This window comes from Hermetia illucens, chromosome 4 (genome assembly GCF_905115235.1).
Source record: "Hermetia illucens chromosome 4, iHerIll2.2.curated.20191125, whole genome shotgun sequence".
Taxonomy (NCBI): Eukaryota; Metazoa; Arthropoda; class Insecta; order Diptera; family Stratiomyidae; genus Hermetia; species Hermetia illucens.
The window spans coordinates 105,289,333-105,304,172 of record NC_051852.1 but is presented as its reverse complement, the minus strand read 5'-3'; the positions used below and the strand labels follow the sequence as shown (position 1 = coordinate 105,304,172).

The 14,840-nt window shown below is 42.8% G+C and overlaps 2 protein-coding genes and 3 non-coding genes across 6 annotated transcripts in view; 1 reads left to right on the top strand and 4 right to left on the bottom strand.

Annotated features, from left to right (window-relative positions):
- LOC119654354 (ecdysone receptor) overlaps positions 1–14,840 on the bottom strand; it is an 834,675-nt gene that overhangs the window by 780,402 nt on the left and 39,433 nt on the right. The window lies entirely within an intron of this gene.
- Positions 4,934–5,006, bottom strand: Trnar-acg. The gene has a single exon. It is a non-coding gene; the product is annotated as a tRNA-Arg (tRNA).
- Positions 5,238–5,310, bottom strand: Trnak-cuu. Its single transcript has one exon. It is a non-coding gene; the product is annotated as a tRNA-Lys (tRNA).
- On the bottom strand, positions 7,337–7,409 carry Trnak-cuu. The gene has a single exon. It is a non-coding gene; the product is annotated as a tRNA-Lys (tRNA).
- On the top strand, positions 10,722–11,165 carry LOC119654019. Its single transcript, XM_038059182.1, has one exon. The coding sequence runs from the start codon at positions 10,722–10,724 to the stop codon at positions 11,163–11,165; it is 444 nt and encodes a 147-aa protein (XP_037915110.1).

Below are 14,840 nucleotides of genomic sequence, written 5' to 3'. Positions count from 1 at the left end.
AGCGCATCCCCTTGTCGTAGACCGTTGTTGATGTCGAATGGTCTTGAGAGTGATCCTGCTGCTTTTATCTGGCCTCGCACATTGGTCAGGGTCAGCCTAGTCAGTCTTATTAATTTCGTCGGGATACCGAATTCCCTCATGGCCGTGTACAGTTTTACCCTGGCTATGCTATCATAGGCGGCTTTAAAGTCGATGAACAGATGGTGCAACTGTTGTCCATATTCCAACAGTTTTTCCATCGCCTGCCGCAGAGAGAAAATCTGGTCTGTTGCTGATTTGCCTGGAGTGAAGCCTCTTTGGTATGGGCCAATGATGTTCTGGGCGTATGGGGCTATCCGGCCTAGCAAGATAGTGGAGAATATCTTATAGATGGTACTCAGCAACGTGATACCTCTATAATTGCTGCACTGTGTGATATCTCCCTTTTTATGTATGAGACAGATTATGCCTCGCTGCCAATCGTCAGGCATTGATTCGCTGTCCCATACCTTGAGCACAAGTTGATGAACCACTTGGTGTAACTGGTCGCCTCCATATTTAACCAATTCGGCTGTAATTCCATCGGCTCCTGGCGACTTATGATTTTTTAGCCGATGAATTGCACGGACTGTTTCTCCTAAACTTGGTGGTGGCAGTATTTGTCCGTCGTCTTCAGTTGGCGGGACCTCCAACTCGCCGATGTTCTGGTTGTTCAGTAGCTTATCAAAGTACTCAACCCATCGCTCTAATATGCCCATTCTGTCGGAAATCAGATTTCCCTCTTTGTCTCGGCAGGATGAGCATCGAGGTGTATAAGGCTTCATCCTGCTGACTTGTTGGTAAAACTTCCGCGCCTGGTGCGGTTGCTCCCTGTACTTTTCTAGTTCACAGACTTGTTGGTTCTCCCAGGCTTCCTTTTTCCGTCTGTGAAGTCGCTTCTCCGCTCGACGGAGTTCGTGATAAGTCTCTGCGCGTGCCCGCGTTCTTTGAGAATGCAACATTACTCGGTATGCGGCATTCTTCCGTTCCGTTGCTAGCTTACATTCATCGTCAACCAGCCGTTCGGACTCCTTTTGCGGCTGGGGCCAAGTATATTTGTGGCCGTATCCATGATAACGTTCTTCAGGTGGTTGTGAAGATCATTAGTTGATGCTTCATCTCCAGGTCCTCTATTGACTGCGGTTATTGCGGCATCCATTTCCCTCTTATAGGTGTCGCGGAGGGTTGTGTTGTGGATGGCTTCAGTGTTCACTCTCACCTGATTGTCAGAGGGGATTCTAGGTGGTATTGTTATTCGAGCTCGGAGCACCATGCCAACGAGATAGTGATCCGAGTCTATATTGGCCCCCCTATATGTTCTGACATTCATCAAGGCTGAGAGGTGGCGGCGTTCGATCAACACGTGGTCAATTTGGTTGAAAGTGGTCCCGTCTGGAGAGGCCCACGTATGTTTGTGGACCGCTTTCCGCGCAAACCAGGTACTTCCAACAACCATTTCGTGTGACCCTGCTAATTGAATAGTCCGCAGTCCGTTATCATTTGTTTTTTCGTGTAAGCTATGGGAGCCAACGTATCGCCTGAATACGGGCTCCTTCCCTACTTGGCTGTTAAAATCCCCAAGTATGATTTTGATATCATATCTGGGACAGGCTTCGAGGGTTCTTTCTACTGCCTCGTAGAAGGTATCCTTCTCCGACTCTGCAGTCTCCTCTGTAGGGGCGTGAACGTTTATGAGGCTTATATTTCTAAACTTGCCTCGCAAGCGCAGAGTGCATAGCCGTTCGCTTATACTTTCAAAGCCGATAACAGCAGGTTTCATTTTTTGGCTGACTAAGAAACCTACTCCGAGCACATGGTTTACTGGATGGCCGCTATAATATATGGTGTAGTGGCTCTTCTCCAGGAAACCGGTCCCTGTCCATCGCATCTCTTGCAATGCAGTTACATCAGCCCTATATTGGGACAGGGTATCGGCTAGCTGCTTATCAGCTTCATCTCTGTACAGGGAGCGCACGTTCCATGAGAAAATGCGCAAATCGTTGTTCCTTTGTCGTTGCCGGGTCCGTCGTTTTAATATCCGCCCTATCCGAGGCTCCTGTTGTGGCTTCGTAACGGTTGTTTTCCGTGTAGGGTTGTCAGCCCTACCCAACCCCCAACCTGGAGGACCAGTTGGTACAATTTGTCCCGTTTTTAGGCGCGGGAGACTCGCCTTCATCCTTCTCCGTCTGCAGCTTTTCGTCAAGAAAGAGCTCCCAGCGGTCACCACGTGGAGGTGGAGATAGGGTTTGGTAGTAGAGCTGTTGGTGTTGGTTCAGCAGGCATTTCCCAGGTTTTATGCTCCATCGTGGGTACCAATCCACGTTTCGCCCCGGGACCTATACTACCCTTTGACCGCCAATAAAAAAACAATATATTTCTTATTAATAAGTATTCCGTTGGCTGTCTTCCCCTTCGCGATTTTTATTATCTTGGAATTTGGTAAAAATATAAGTCATTTTATAAAAGAGTTGTAATTTCTACTTTTTTCAAGCCCTTACAGGCTGTAAAAGTGGAAAAAATTGAAAAATTTCAAAAACTGGCTCGGCAAGTCATTGCGAGATGTTTACTGAAACAAAAAAAAATTGATTGAATTCGATGAATATTTCTGGTACAAATGATCCCCCAATGTTTAATAAAACAACTTTGGGGGAAACAACTTCAAATATAAAGTATGGTATAAAACATGATTGCAGTAATTTGCGATTCAATCAGCAATTCCAGGTCCGTAGAGTCCTTCTTTCTCATTAAGAAAATGTCTTCGATCCGCCGCATTTTCCTCTCTCTATCCATTCTGTGTCCTTTTTCCAGCGTCATTGACCTTACGCTCGGAGCGGTTGATGCTTTACTCGTCCGAAGTAATCCTCAACACGGCCATGACTTGCAAATAACAATTTCAACCACACGTTTGCCCAAGTTGTTTGTTTTGGAGCCAAAAAAATAAATACAACTTTTGAGGGATTGGCTTCTGTTTTGAGTGGGAGCATCGATGCATCTTTCTGGCAAACTATCAGAAGACAAATTCTCGTATGCCGATTTCATCAACTATACAATCTGGGATCGATGAGAATTCTGTCATGCTGAAAACTTATGAAAGTCCCTTTGGCGCCGCCTTGACACCACTTGATGAACGGAGCGATCTCACGCTACTAAGCGCTCGAAAAGACCGCAAATGTTCATATCCCCCCTCCGAAATACCCTTCAAGGAACGTGCTTTTCACGAAATTCTTTTCATGGCGTATTCTTAACATCACCTGCTTTTAAAATATGCGAAACAAAAATCGATTTGTTGAAACCAGGATGGTCGAAGACTCCCGTAAGGCATTGAGCAAGCTACTCGGGTGCAAACCAGCTTTTACGACACCATACCATCCAGCTTCGATCGGTGCGACCGAACTCTGGGACTGGACCTTGAAGTCAGCAATCCTGTGACATGAGTCCATGATCTCCCTACTGCTCTACTAGCGCTAGGATGCAGTTTTAAGGAGGATCTTCTTGAACAACATCGTGATTGCTGGAAGAGTCGTTTGCTTACATTTCCTTACCGAAGATTAAATAACATATGAGAAAAAATGGTTAGTCATAAGGACCTTCGTCCATATTCTAACATATTCGTTAGAGGACCTCGCAAAGGATATGAAGGTTTGCTGCTATCATCTACACCACCGTTGTCTAAATCGACATGATATCCGCAAACACGCTAATATTTTGAGGCGAATGCGGATCCGCTGAACGTGGTCAGCACTCAATCGAGTTCAAAGATTCAGAAACCGCCACATACTTTGAAACAAAAAAGAGCGAAAGCAATCTCTTAAGCACCTCAATTAGTTCATTCGCTCCAAAAATCATCTACTGTACAACTAACGAAGCGTGATTACAGAAAGCACTGCCAGCCAATGTGACAATTAATCCTCTTCCGGCGCAAATCCAAGAAAGTGGACGCTGTTTTCAACGATAATAGTATTGAAGAGTCAGTAATGTAGCAACTTCCGTGTAATTCACCACAACGATGTTATTAGCATTTTCATCAAATAACTGAGAAATCGCTTCCATGAAGCGTCCTGGTGCTAGCGTCGATATTCGATCACTCCTGTCAATTGACTTATCGAGACGCGTAGTGTTCGACAATTTATTAATTCATTGTTGGAACTAAGCTACATGAAGAAGTTGCTTTTGTTAATCGAATTGCAGAGTTGGCCGACTATAAAAGAGAATGAAGGGCGTCTGGCGGTAATGGAGACGAAGATGTTGCATTGGACTAGTGGCGTGACACAGTTTGATCACATCCGAAATGAAGATATCTGTGATCGTTATGGGGTTGCACCGATCGTGGAAAAATTGCGAGAGAGGCGTCCTCGATGGTGACGCAATTCGCGCTAATGAGAATTCTCTTGTCAAAACTGGTCTGAACATCGAAGCCGATGGTAAACGACCAAAAGGCAGGCCGAAACAACGGTGGCTTGATACGCTGACTACGGGGACTTAAAAACCTCGAGATCAGACATTCGATAAAGCTAAATGGCGAAACCGATCACGACGAGCCGACCCCGCTAGTGAACGGGACAAAGGCTGAAGAAAAAGAAGAAGAATTGCAGTGCATCCTAAAAGAATTAAGCGATCAGTTAACCTCGCTAGTAATCACAGTTTAGTAGCTAGTTTATATAGTTCGTGGTTGCAGGATCTGAAGGGTAGTATTCGAATAAACAGAAATGAAAAAGCATCCCTGTCCGGTTCTCCTCTTCTGATTGGGACCTGAAAACTCCTTTGACGGTAAATATACCAATTGCATAAAATTGCGTACTATCATGTGATCTCATTTCCGCATGATACCTGTAGAAGCTTTTTTTTTAAAAAAAAAAGGAACATCTTTGGCTACTTCGTTTTCCCCTATTCTTAACCACAAACAAAAAATATTTAACGATCCTGCCAGGAGTCGAACCTGGAATCTTCTGATCCGTAGTCAGACGCGTTATCCATTGCGCCACAGGACCACATAATTCCCAACTGAAGGTGTGTTATTTAATGATGCCACTTTCATAAAGCAGATAAAAATGGATGCTGCAAGGATATTTTATTTCGCATTCACATTTTTATTAGTCTCCTCAGTAACAAATCCGTCTGTTTGAAATAAACTACTGTTGTGAGATCAGACTATCAAAAAATTACTTGAGGTATACCGCGTAAATACTCTCATATATTCAGAAGCTAAAAATGAATATCTGCGCCCAACGTGGGGCTCGAACCCACGACCCTGAGATTAAGAGTCTCATGCTCTACCGACTGAGCTAGCCGGGCATGTCTGTGAAAATTTTAGCATGGTTCGATTTATTATCAATGGCATAACTTCCGGTGTAAAGTCTAAGCTTGCCGCAAACGAATGTTCCCAGCTTGCCGGTCTTGCGACAAAGTCGGCTAGTTCGTTACCACCAACGAATTAATTGCGCCCTAGGTTTAAACCATCGTACGTACAGTGTATTTGCTATGTCGCTTCTAAATTTCGTTTTATTAAGGATCGGATCCTTTTGAGGGGGACTGGAGATCGCACAGAGGACCTCCCGATCGAGGAGTTCACAGTTCGAAATGACTTTAATCCAAGTTCCTAAAGAATACATGAAGTATGGCCAGATAATCTTGTACTGTGAAAACTATGTCCCTATGAAAGCAGTTTTTGGCGGAAGGATTTCGACCAAGAACGAGCAGATTTCCACATAAAAGTACGATTTCTATTCATGTGGCAAGTATTTCTTTTTCTTCTAGTTGGTTCCATTTTCTTCTCTTCATTTCGTCAAGTGTGCTTTGTTTCAATATTTTCATTTTATACTGACTTTTGTATTAGGGGACATTCCTCCCAAATAAAAAAGTCAAGCCCTCGCTTTAGTGATATTTATTGCACCAAATATGCAGAATACTAAAATTGGACGAAGGCGGCTTCGTAACAGGACAGAGGCAACTCATCAGACGCTGCCTCACCTCTGCCCTGGAAGCAGTGTGTTCACAGCGGTTCACAGGTGTTATATGCTCCTTTTTAAAATTCACAGCATATAGAACGTAAATCCGCCCACATTTCAGACCAAAGCTTGGTCGAAGCTAGAAAATTGTTTCTTTAGGGATTGAGGAGTCCTATGTTAAGTCCGCAGCCACTTGATGTCAGACCGGATCAAATGAAGATCAAATTATTCCCACTCTTTTTGCTCCACGGACTCCTCCTTTTGGGCTTACCACCCAAGGTTCGGACTTGGGACTCTTCCATTTCTAAACAAAAATGTTTGTAGCTTCGGCCAAGTTTTTGTCTAAGGTGTGGGCAAGGAATAAATTCATCTTCATTTGATTCGATCCGACATCAAGTGGATGCGGAGTAAGAACTCCTCAATCCCAAAATAATATAGACAGTCCGCAATGGAATTTTGATATAATACATGTAGCCAAATTTCTTTGATTCCAATTCTTGTTGTGCCAGTTGCGTTGGCTATAATTAATAACGAACATTAGGAATTTGTAAAGGATTGGGAAGCACATTATTGGTCTTACGCGTGGGGAGCTCTCTATCATGCCTTGGTTGCCTGCAGTAAAGTGACACCCGACAGTTTATAGCGGTATGTAAACTATTTGTACCGGAAATTTTGTAACCAATCTAAACAAATGGCCTTTTCAGCCTGTCGCCTTCCTTTACTTTACTTCTAGTGAGCCTTATATTTTTCACACGCCTGCTGGCATTTCCACGTCAATTTAAGTTAGCTTGACTCATTCAGTCATACTAGTGTTTCAAACGAATTTTCAATTATGTAACTCAAGCCAAAGACCGAAAACCAATTTTCTGGCTATGCAGTTTGACAGGCACGCCTGAAGGACAATACGAAAATGATTATATTTACAGTGACAGTGACAGACGATGGAGCTATACTTAGATGCAAACGGACGCAAAAAATGGTAATTTATTTAAAGTGAAATATTATAGCTCTATCCACGTGGTTGACAATAGACAACCCGGTTTGGTCTTTTGATCACCCCGCATCCTGCCTGTTCATTATATATAATATATTAGCAGCCTAAATGCTCCCACCCCTGTTCCTGAAATTGTTGTTATTCCTGAAATTTTGTTTGTTGAATTCATGTTCGCTAAACAAACCATTCTATAAAATATTTAAAAATCTGGGTTGACAAACATATTTTATTTCGCATCCACTTTTTTATGGGTTTCTTTAGTGGCAAATTCATTTTTGTTTCAAATAAATAATTCTCGTGAAATGAGATTATTTAAAAATTACTTAAGTTGTGCTGTTTAAACATTCTCATATAATCAGAAGCTCAAAATAAATGTTCCCGCCCAACGTGGGGCTCGAAGCCACGACCCTGAGATTAAGACTCTCATGCTCTACCGACTAAGCTAGCCGGGCATATCCTTATAATTTTAAGCATGGTTTGATTCATTATCAATTGCACAACTTCCGATATAGGATCTGGGCGTTCCAACCTTTCCGGTCTTGGGCCAAATTTCTCCAGTTCGTTAGTCCCAACGAATTCTGGGAGCCTTGGCTCTGCCAAACAAACCTTGCCGCTTGCAATAGATAACGAACGCGATTAGGGAGGTTTTCCTATGTGACAGTTTCTAGAAATCGATTTTTTCTTTTATATATATTTTGGAAGCAGAATATGTTGGGAGTATACTGTGGAAATTTCAGACCGAAATTCATAACATTTACTAAGGTACAGCAAATAGAAGAGTACGGGCCATGTTTACGAGCATACAAAACGAAAACTTTAAACGCTGATGGAAAGCGCAATTAAAATTCTGTTCAACCGATCGAGCTAACATTTTTACACAATATTCTACATATAGGTAATCCTGTTCCGAACTACGATTGTGTATTTTCGTTAATAATTTCCTATTTTGATTCTAAATTTTTAATGAAAAATTGACGCGATTTTTGAAGGTTTTCGTTTCATAACTCCGCCGTTTTAATATTTAGTAAAATGAAATTATATGGAGGCGCCCAGTTACACCAAGTGGTTCATCAACTTGCACTGAAGGTGTGGGACAGCGAATCAATCCCTGATTATTGGCAACGAGGCATTATCTGTCTCATACATAAAAAGGGAGATATCATACAGTGCAGCAATTATAGAGGTATCACGTTGCTGAGTACCATCTATAGGATATTCTCGCTATCGCTATCTTGCTAGGCCGGATAGGTACGCCCAGAACATCATTGGCCCATACCAGATTTTCTCTCTGCAGCAAACGATGGAAAAACTGTTGGAATATGGACAACAGTTGCACCATCTACTCATCGACTTTAAAGCCGCCTATGATAGCATAGCCAGGGTAAAACTATACACGGCCATGAGAGAATTCGGTGTCCCAACGAAATTGATAAGACTGACTGACCCTGACGAAAGTGCGAGGCCAGATAAAAGCAGCAAGATCACTCTCAAGACCATTCCACCGGGGGATGTCCTATCATGTGTGCTCTTTAACCTGGCCCTGCAGAAAGTGATTCGTGGTGATGAGGTAAATGCAAGAGGTACGATCGTCTTTAAGTCCACCCAACTACTGGCCTATGCTGATGATATCGAGATCACGGGAAGAACCACCCGAGACGTACAAACTGCCTTCATCCAGATCGAGCAAGCAGCGATTGAGGCGAGATCTTGGGCTGCATATCAATGAAGGCAAGACAAAGTATATGGTGGCAACGTCAGCACCGAACACCAACCAACCAACAACATCAAACCACACTGGTCAAACGGTAAGAATAAAGATAGGAGAATACAACTTTTTGACCGTTGATAATTTCTCCTATTTAGGGTCGAAAATCACAACCGATAACAGCTACGATGAGGAAATCCGCGCACGGTTGTTGTCTGCCAAGAGAGCCTATTTCAGCTTACAAAAACTGTTCTGATCGAAACGTCTGACTATAGGGTCAAAGCTCTTACTGTACAAGACAATGATCTCAAGTCCTAATGTATTCCTCGAAGACTTGGGTTCTTAGCAAGAAGAATTGCAAACTCTTGGCCGCGTTCCAGAGAAAAATCCTCCCATCCCGTAGCCTACATAAAGACGAAATCTATGAGCGATACCACGACCATCAGGTTGTGGATAAAATCGGGCTCAATAGGTTACGGTGGGCGGGTCACTTAATCCATATGGATGAGGATGATCCAGCCCGGAAAGTCTATAAGAGCAATATCTATGGTAAAAAAAGAAGACGAGGTAGACCCTGCCTAAGATGGAGCGATGGCATAGGTCAGGACGCCACGCAGCTTTTAGGGATATCGAATCGGTGGACTTCGGAGCAAAACCGGGATGTCTGGAGTTCCTTATTAAGGCAGGCCTAGATCGGATACCGGTTGTTGCGCCGTTGATGATGATGATGAAATTATAATCGTGATTCGGACGATAGCGGCACGTATATAGAATAAGAAAACATTTGTGCTTCCCATCGGTAACCCACCTTCTTTTAGGGTATATAAATATAAAAGATTATCAAATTTGTCGAAAAATCGAAAACTTTAAATCATAATTCAAGAGTCCAGCAATAACATATATTGTAAAAAGATTGAAAAGATTACATTTATTTGTATTGCCCAAAAAAATCTAAAATATGTCGGGGGGAGGTATAAATAATTTGTGTTCATCTTGTTGGAGAAATTTCCTATGCACTTCCGATTCGTATATGTATTTCAACTCCGCTGTTCATATGAATTTACTTTATATCATGATGACGTCAAACACATCTTAGGGTGGGATAAATTCACGTGAAATATACAACTTTGACCTTCTACAACTTTGTTAGTATTAGTCAGATTTTTCAAACTTTCCAAAATTGTATATTATATTATTACTTATAACCGTACCATTTTGCGTGAACTCAAGGGGGATTTTCGGGTAAGATTCCAAGATATGGTAATATGCTATTAATAACTTTATTTGAGCAGATATCGGAATGGGATGTATTTTGAGGTCTAGATTTCGAATGGATGCACGATTGTGAATTTTTCAGATTTTTCAGTTGGGTAGGTTCTGACGACGAGACGTGTCACATTCTGACCGTTCCTTGTGTTTCACCCAATATCAAAAATAGGTTCAGTTGAAGGGGTGTGACAATGCTGTCATAAGTCGTCATAGACATATCCGTCAACTGTCAGATCCCCTCGCTCAATCTACAGTCATAATTTCAATTCCGCGTGTTTGTAATTTGAGTTAAATAAAAAGTTTAATTGTTAGCTACAAATCGCGTTTAATTTACAAACGTTTACCCACAATAGCTACAGTGATGACCCCGGAAACTATTTTCTAAAAAATTTTTCCCAAAATCGCTATGCCTGAGTCGGATGCCGACAAATTCAGCGATGCTTCGGATGCGTTGCAAATCAACGAGGAAATCGCAGAAATTCGTAAAGTCAAATTTCCCGAATTTTGGAAATCTCGACCGGCGCTCTGGTTCGCCCAAATCGAGGCCCAATTCCTCGTTCACAACATTCGATCCGATCAGACCAAATTCAATAAACTCGTTTGTGAACTAGACTATTCCATTCTCGAACAAGTCGCCGATATCATCGAGTCCCCACCCGAAAAAGATCGCTACAACACGATTAAAACACGTCTCATCAAACAGTTTACTGAATCCGAAGGCAAACGACTCCGAAAATTGCTAAATGATGTCGAACTGGGTGATCAAAGACCATCCGGTTTGCTGCGCAAAATGAAACTGCTCGCAGGAGATAAAGTTGGATCCGAACTATTACAATCGATATGGATGCAACGGCTTCCCGAACATATCCGCGCTATTCTTGCCTCGATGGACAGCACCGATAACGACAAACTCGCTGAGATCGCTGACAAGATTTTAGATGCTCGTGAACCCCAAATCGAATCTGTTCAGCAGCTTTCCACGAATACTTTTAATGATCTAAACTCATTGAAAAAGGAAATCCGATCGCTGCGTGCAGAAATACAAAACCTCAAACGTGATCGAAGCTCTCAATTTCACGAATCTCGAAATCGTAATCGCAGTTCGTCGCAAAGCAGACAAAAATCGAGGTCAGCAACACGCAATTTTCCACAAATATGTCGCTATCATCGAAAGTTCGGCGCAGCAGCGATAAAGTGCATCAAGCCATGCACATATACAAACAAGGAAAACTAGCAAAGTCGTTGTTGAATGAGGCGACCAACAACGACTGCCTAGAAAATCACCTATTTATTGCCGACAAAACATCTCATAGATTCAGGTGCCGAAATTTCTGTTTTTCCCCGAAGGCTGATTCGCGAAACTTTAAAACCGAAAAGCCTACGTCTCTTCGCTGCCAACGGTTCCACCATTTCGACTTTGGGAGAAAAACTGATATGTTTAAATCTCGGCCTCCGTCGGCCATACAAATGGATTTTCCAAATTGCTGATGTCGCCCGTCCGATACTGGGAGCCGATTTTTTAAAACAACATGGACTGTTAGTCGATGTATTAAACAAACGTCTCATTGACACCACGACAAAACTCGGAACGTCTTGTGTTGTCAAAAGAACGACCCACAGTGGAATTTTCACCGTTCACAACGACTCCCCGTATCACCAACTACTGAAACAATTTCCTAGTATAATATAACGAACCCGAGCTCAATTAACAAAAAGCCTGCAAGTAACGTTCGACACTTTATAAAAACCACCGGCCCTCCCGTAGCAGCTCGTGCTAGGCGTCTTACACCAGATAAGTTGGAAATAGCTCGGAAAGAATTCGAATATATGTTGGAGCAGGGCATTTGCCGCCCATCTTCGAGTCCTTGGGCTAGCCCGTTACATTTGGCCCCCAAGAAAGACGGATCCTGGCGACCCTGCGGGGACTACCGCGGGCTAAACGCTGTCACAGTTCCAGACAGATATCCGATCCGTCACATTCACGACGCAACTGCTGGTTTGGCAGGTAAGAAAGTTTTCTCAAAAATCGACCTCATACGTGCGTTCTATCAAATATTAATGGCTGAAGAAGATATCGAGAAGACTGCCGTCATTACCCCTTTCGGCCTCTTTGAATTTCTGGTCATGAAGTTCGGTCTGAGGAATGCAGGCCAGACTTTCCAAAGACTAATGGACAAAGCTCTTCGAGGCCTAGACTTTGCAGTCAGCTACATAGATGACATTTTAATTGCGTCCGACAACTTTGAACAACATCTCGAACACTTGCGATTAGTTTTTGAGCGTTTGGAAAAATTTGGCATTGTCATCAATCTTTCGAAATGTGTCTTTGGAGCCCAACAAATCGAATTTCTCGGTCACTTGATCGACGCAAACGGAATTCGCCCAATACCGTCACGTGTTGAAGCCATCTGTAACCTAAAACGACCAACAACAGTCAAGGAGTTACGACAAGCACTCGGAATTTTCAATTTCTATAGACGTTTTTTGAAAAATTCCGCAACTACGCAAGCACCACTCAACGAATTTTTGAAGGGCAGCAAGAAGAACGGCACACGAACAATTGAATGGACAACGGAAACCATCAACGCGTGGGAATCATGCAAAACTGACCTCGCGAACGCCACTCTTTTAGTGCATTTTAAACCAAACGCCCCGCTTTCAATTACCACTGATGCCTCTGATGTAGCCATCGGCGCGTCTTTAGAGCAGTATCAAGACGGAGAGTGGAAACCATTGGCGTTTTTCAAACGAAAACTCAGCCCAGCAGAAAAGAAATATAGCACCTACGATCGAGAGCTGCTAGCTATCTTCGCCACTATCAAACACTTCCAATATATACTGGAAGGATCAAATTTTTGCATAAAAACCGATCACAAGCCTCTCGTTTATGCTTTCTCTCAAAAACCAAATCATGCTTCGCCTCGTCAAGTACGCCAGCTAAGTTATATATCGCAATTTTCAACGCATATCAGCCACATACCAGGAAAGAGCAACATAGTCGCCGACTTACTATCACGAGTTGACGCCATTTCCATACCATCTTCGTTCACCGCAGACAAACTATCGCATGAACAGCAACAAGATCAAGAACTTCAAGCCTTACTAAATAGCAACACAACATCATTAAAACTACAAGCAATACAGACTGCAGGACAACTTCCAGTTTATTGTGATGTAACCGACAGTAAAGTCCGACCTTACATCCCTACCCAACTTCGACGAAAAGTATTCGACACTATTCACCAGCTCGCTCATCCAAGCGGACGTTCCACATCGCGACAAATTTGCAACAAATTCGTCTGGCCGAATATGCGTAAAGACATCCTGTTATGGTGCCGAACATGCATACCGTGTCAACGTTCGAAGGTAAGCAGACACACGAAGAACGTTCCTCAGCATATCACCATTCCCGATGGTCGATTTGATCAGGTACACATCGACATAGTTGGCCCGTTCCCACTCTCGAAAGGTTTCAAATATTGTTTGACGATGATAGATCGATTCTCTCGTTGGCCGGAGGCAATACCGATAAGCGACCAGACAGCGAATACAGTTGTCGAAACTTTTTACAACAATTGGATAGCCAGATTCGGAGTGCCACGAATAATTACAACGGATCAAGGATCCCAGTTTGAATCGGCACTATTCCAATCACTCGCGAAACTAATCGGTTGCGAACGAACAAGAACCTCGGCATACCATCCAGCTTCCAACGGCATTCTTGAGAGATGGCATCGTTCCCTGAAAGCAGCAATAATGTGTTACGGAAACAAAAACTGGGTCGATTCTTTACCAACCATTCTACTTGGACTACGATCGTGTTACAAGGATGATTTAAACGCATCATGTGCCGAGCTCATGTATGGATCCACTGTACGACTGCCAGGTGAATTTTTCGATGATCAAACTGTTGACGATAATCCAGCTCAATTCGTGAATCAACTATGAGAACAAATGCGTAATATTCGTCCAACACAATCAGCACATCACAACAAACCTGTCGAATTCGTACACCGAAACTTAAGTTCTGCCACACACGTATTTCTACGAGATGATCGAGTTCGTACATCATTATCGCCACCTTACTCAGGTCCGCATCCTGTTATCGAACGAATCACCAATCGTCTATTTCGAATTGAAGTTAATGGAAAGAACTTCAACGTCTCAACAGAACGACTAAAGCCAGCCTTCTTCCTGAATGATGAAAATAAAACTCACCAGGATCTTAAACGAACATATTTGTATTCCAGACCGCCACCGAAACACACTTATCCTCCAGCGAAAAGTCATCGTGACGGCAATGTCACTCGGGGGAGAGTGATGTAGGGGTGTGACAATGCTGTCATAAGTCGTCATAGACATATCCGTCAACTGTCAGATCCCCTCGCTCAATCTACAGTCATAATTTCAATTCCGCGTGTTTGTAATTTGAGTTAAATAAAAAGTTTAATTGTTAGCTACAAATCGCGTTTAATTTACAAACGTTTACCCACAATAGCTACACAGTTTCGAAAAGTACTAATAGTTCTTTAAGGATACGGTGCGACTTTCCCTTAACAGATTCGAAATAATACCACCAGGCGTATGAAAAGGGATTCCCAGACCATAGGTTCTGGCCAAATTTCATCACAATTCGCTCTGCCCTTTCTGAGCAAATTGATTGTGACAGGGAGATAGACAGACAGACCGACCGACAGACGGACAGATAACCATTGAATCGATTTTAATAAAGTTTTATTTCACACAAAACCTTAAAAAAGTTGAAATATCGAGCGTCAGGAAACCCTCTTAAGGACTCGTAATTCTGTTCGTCGATGGCTCAAGCTTCCAAAAAATACATTAGAATTGGGAATACGAGTATCATGGTGGTATGAAAGGTTTAATCTTATGGAGGGTATTTTGAACGGGA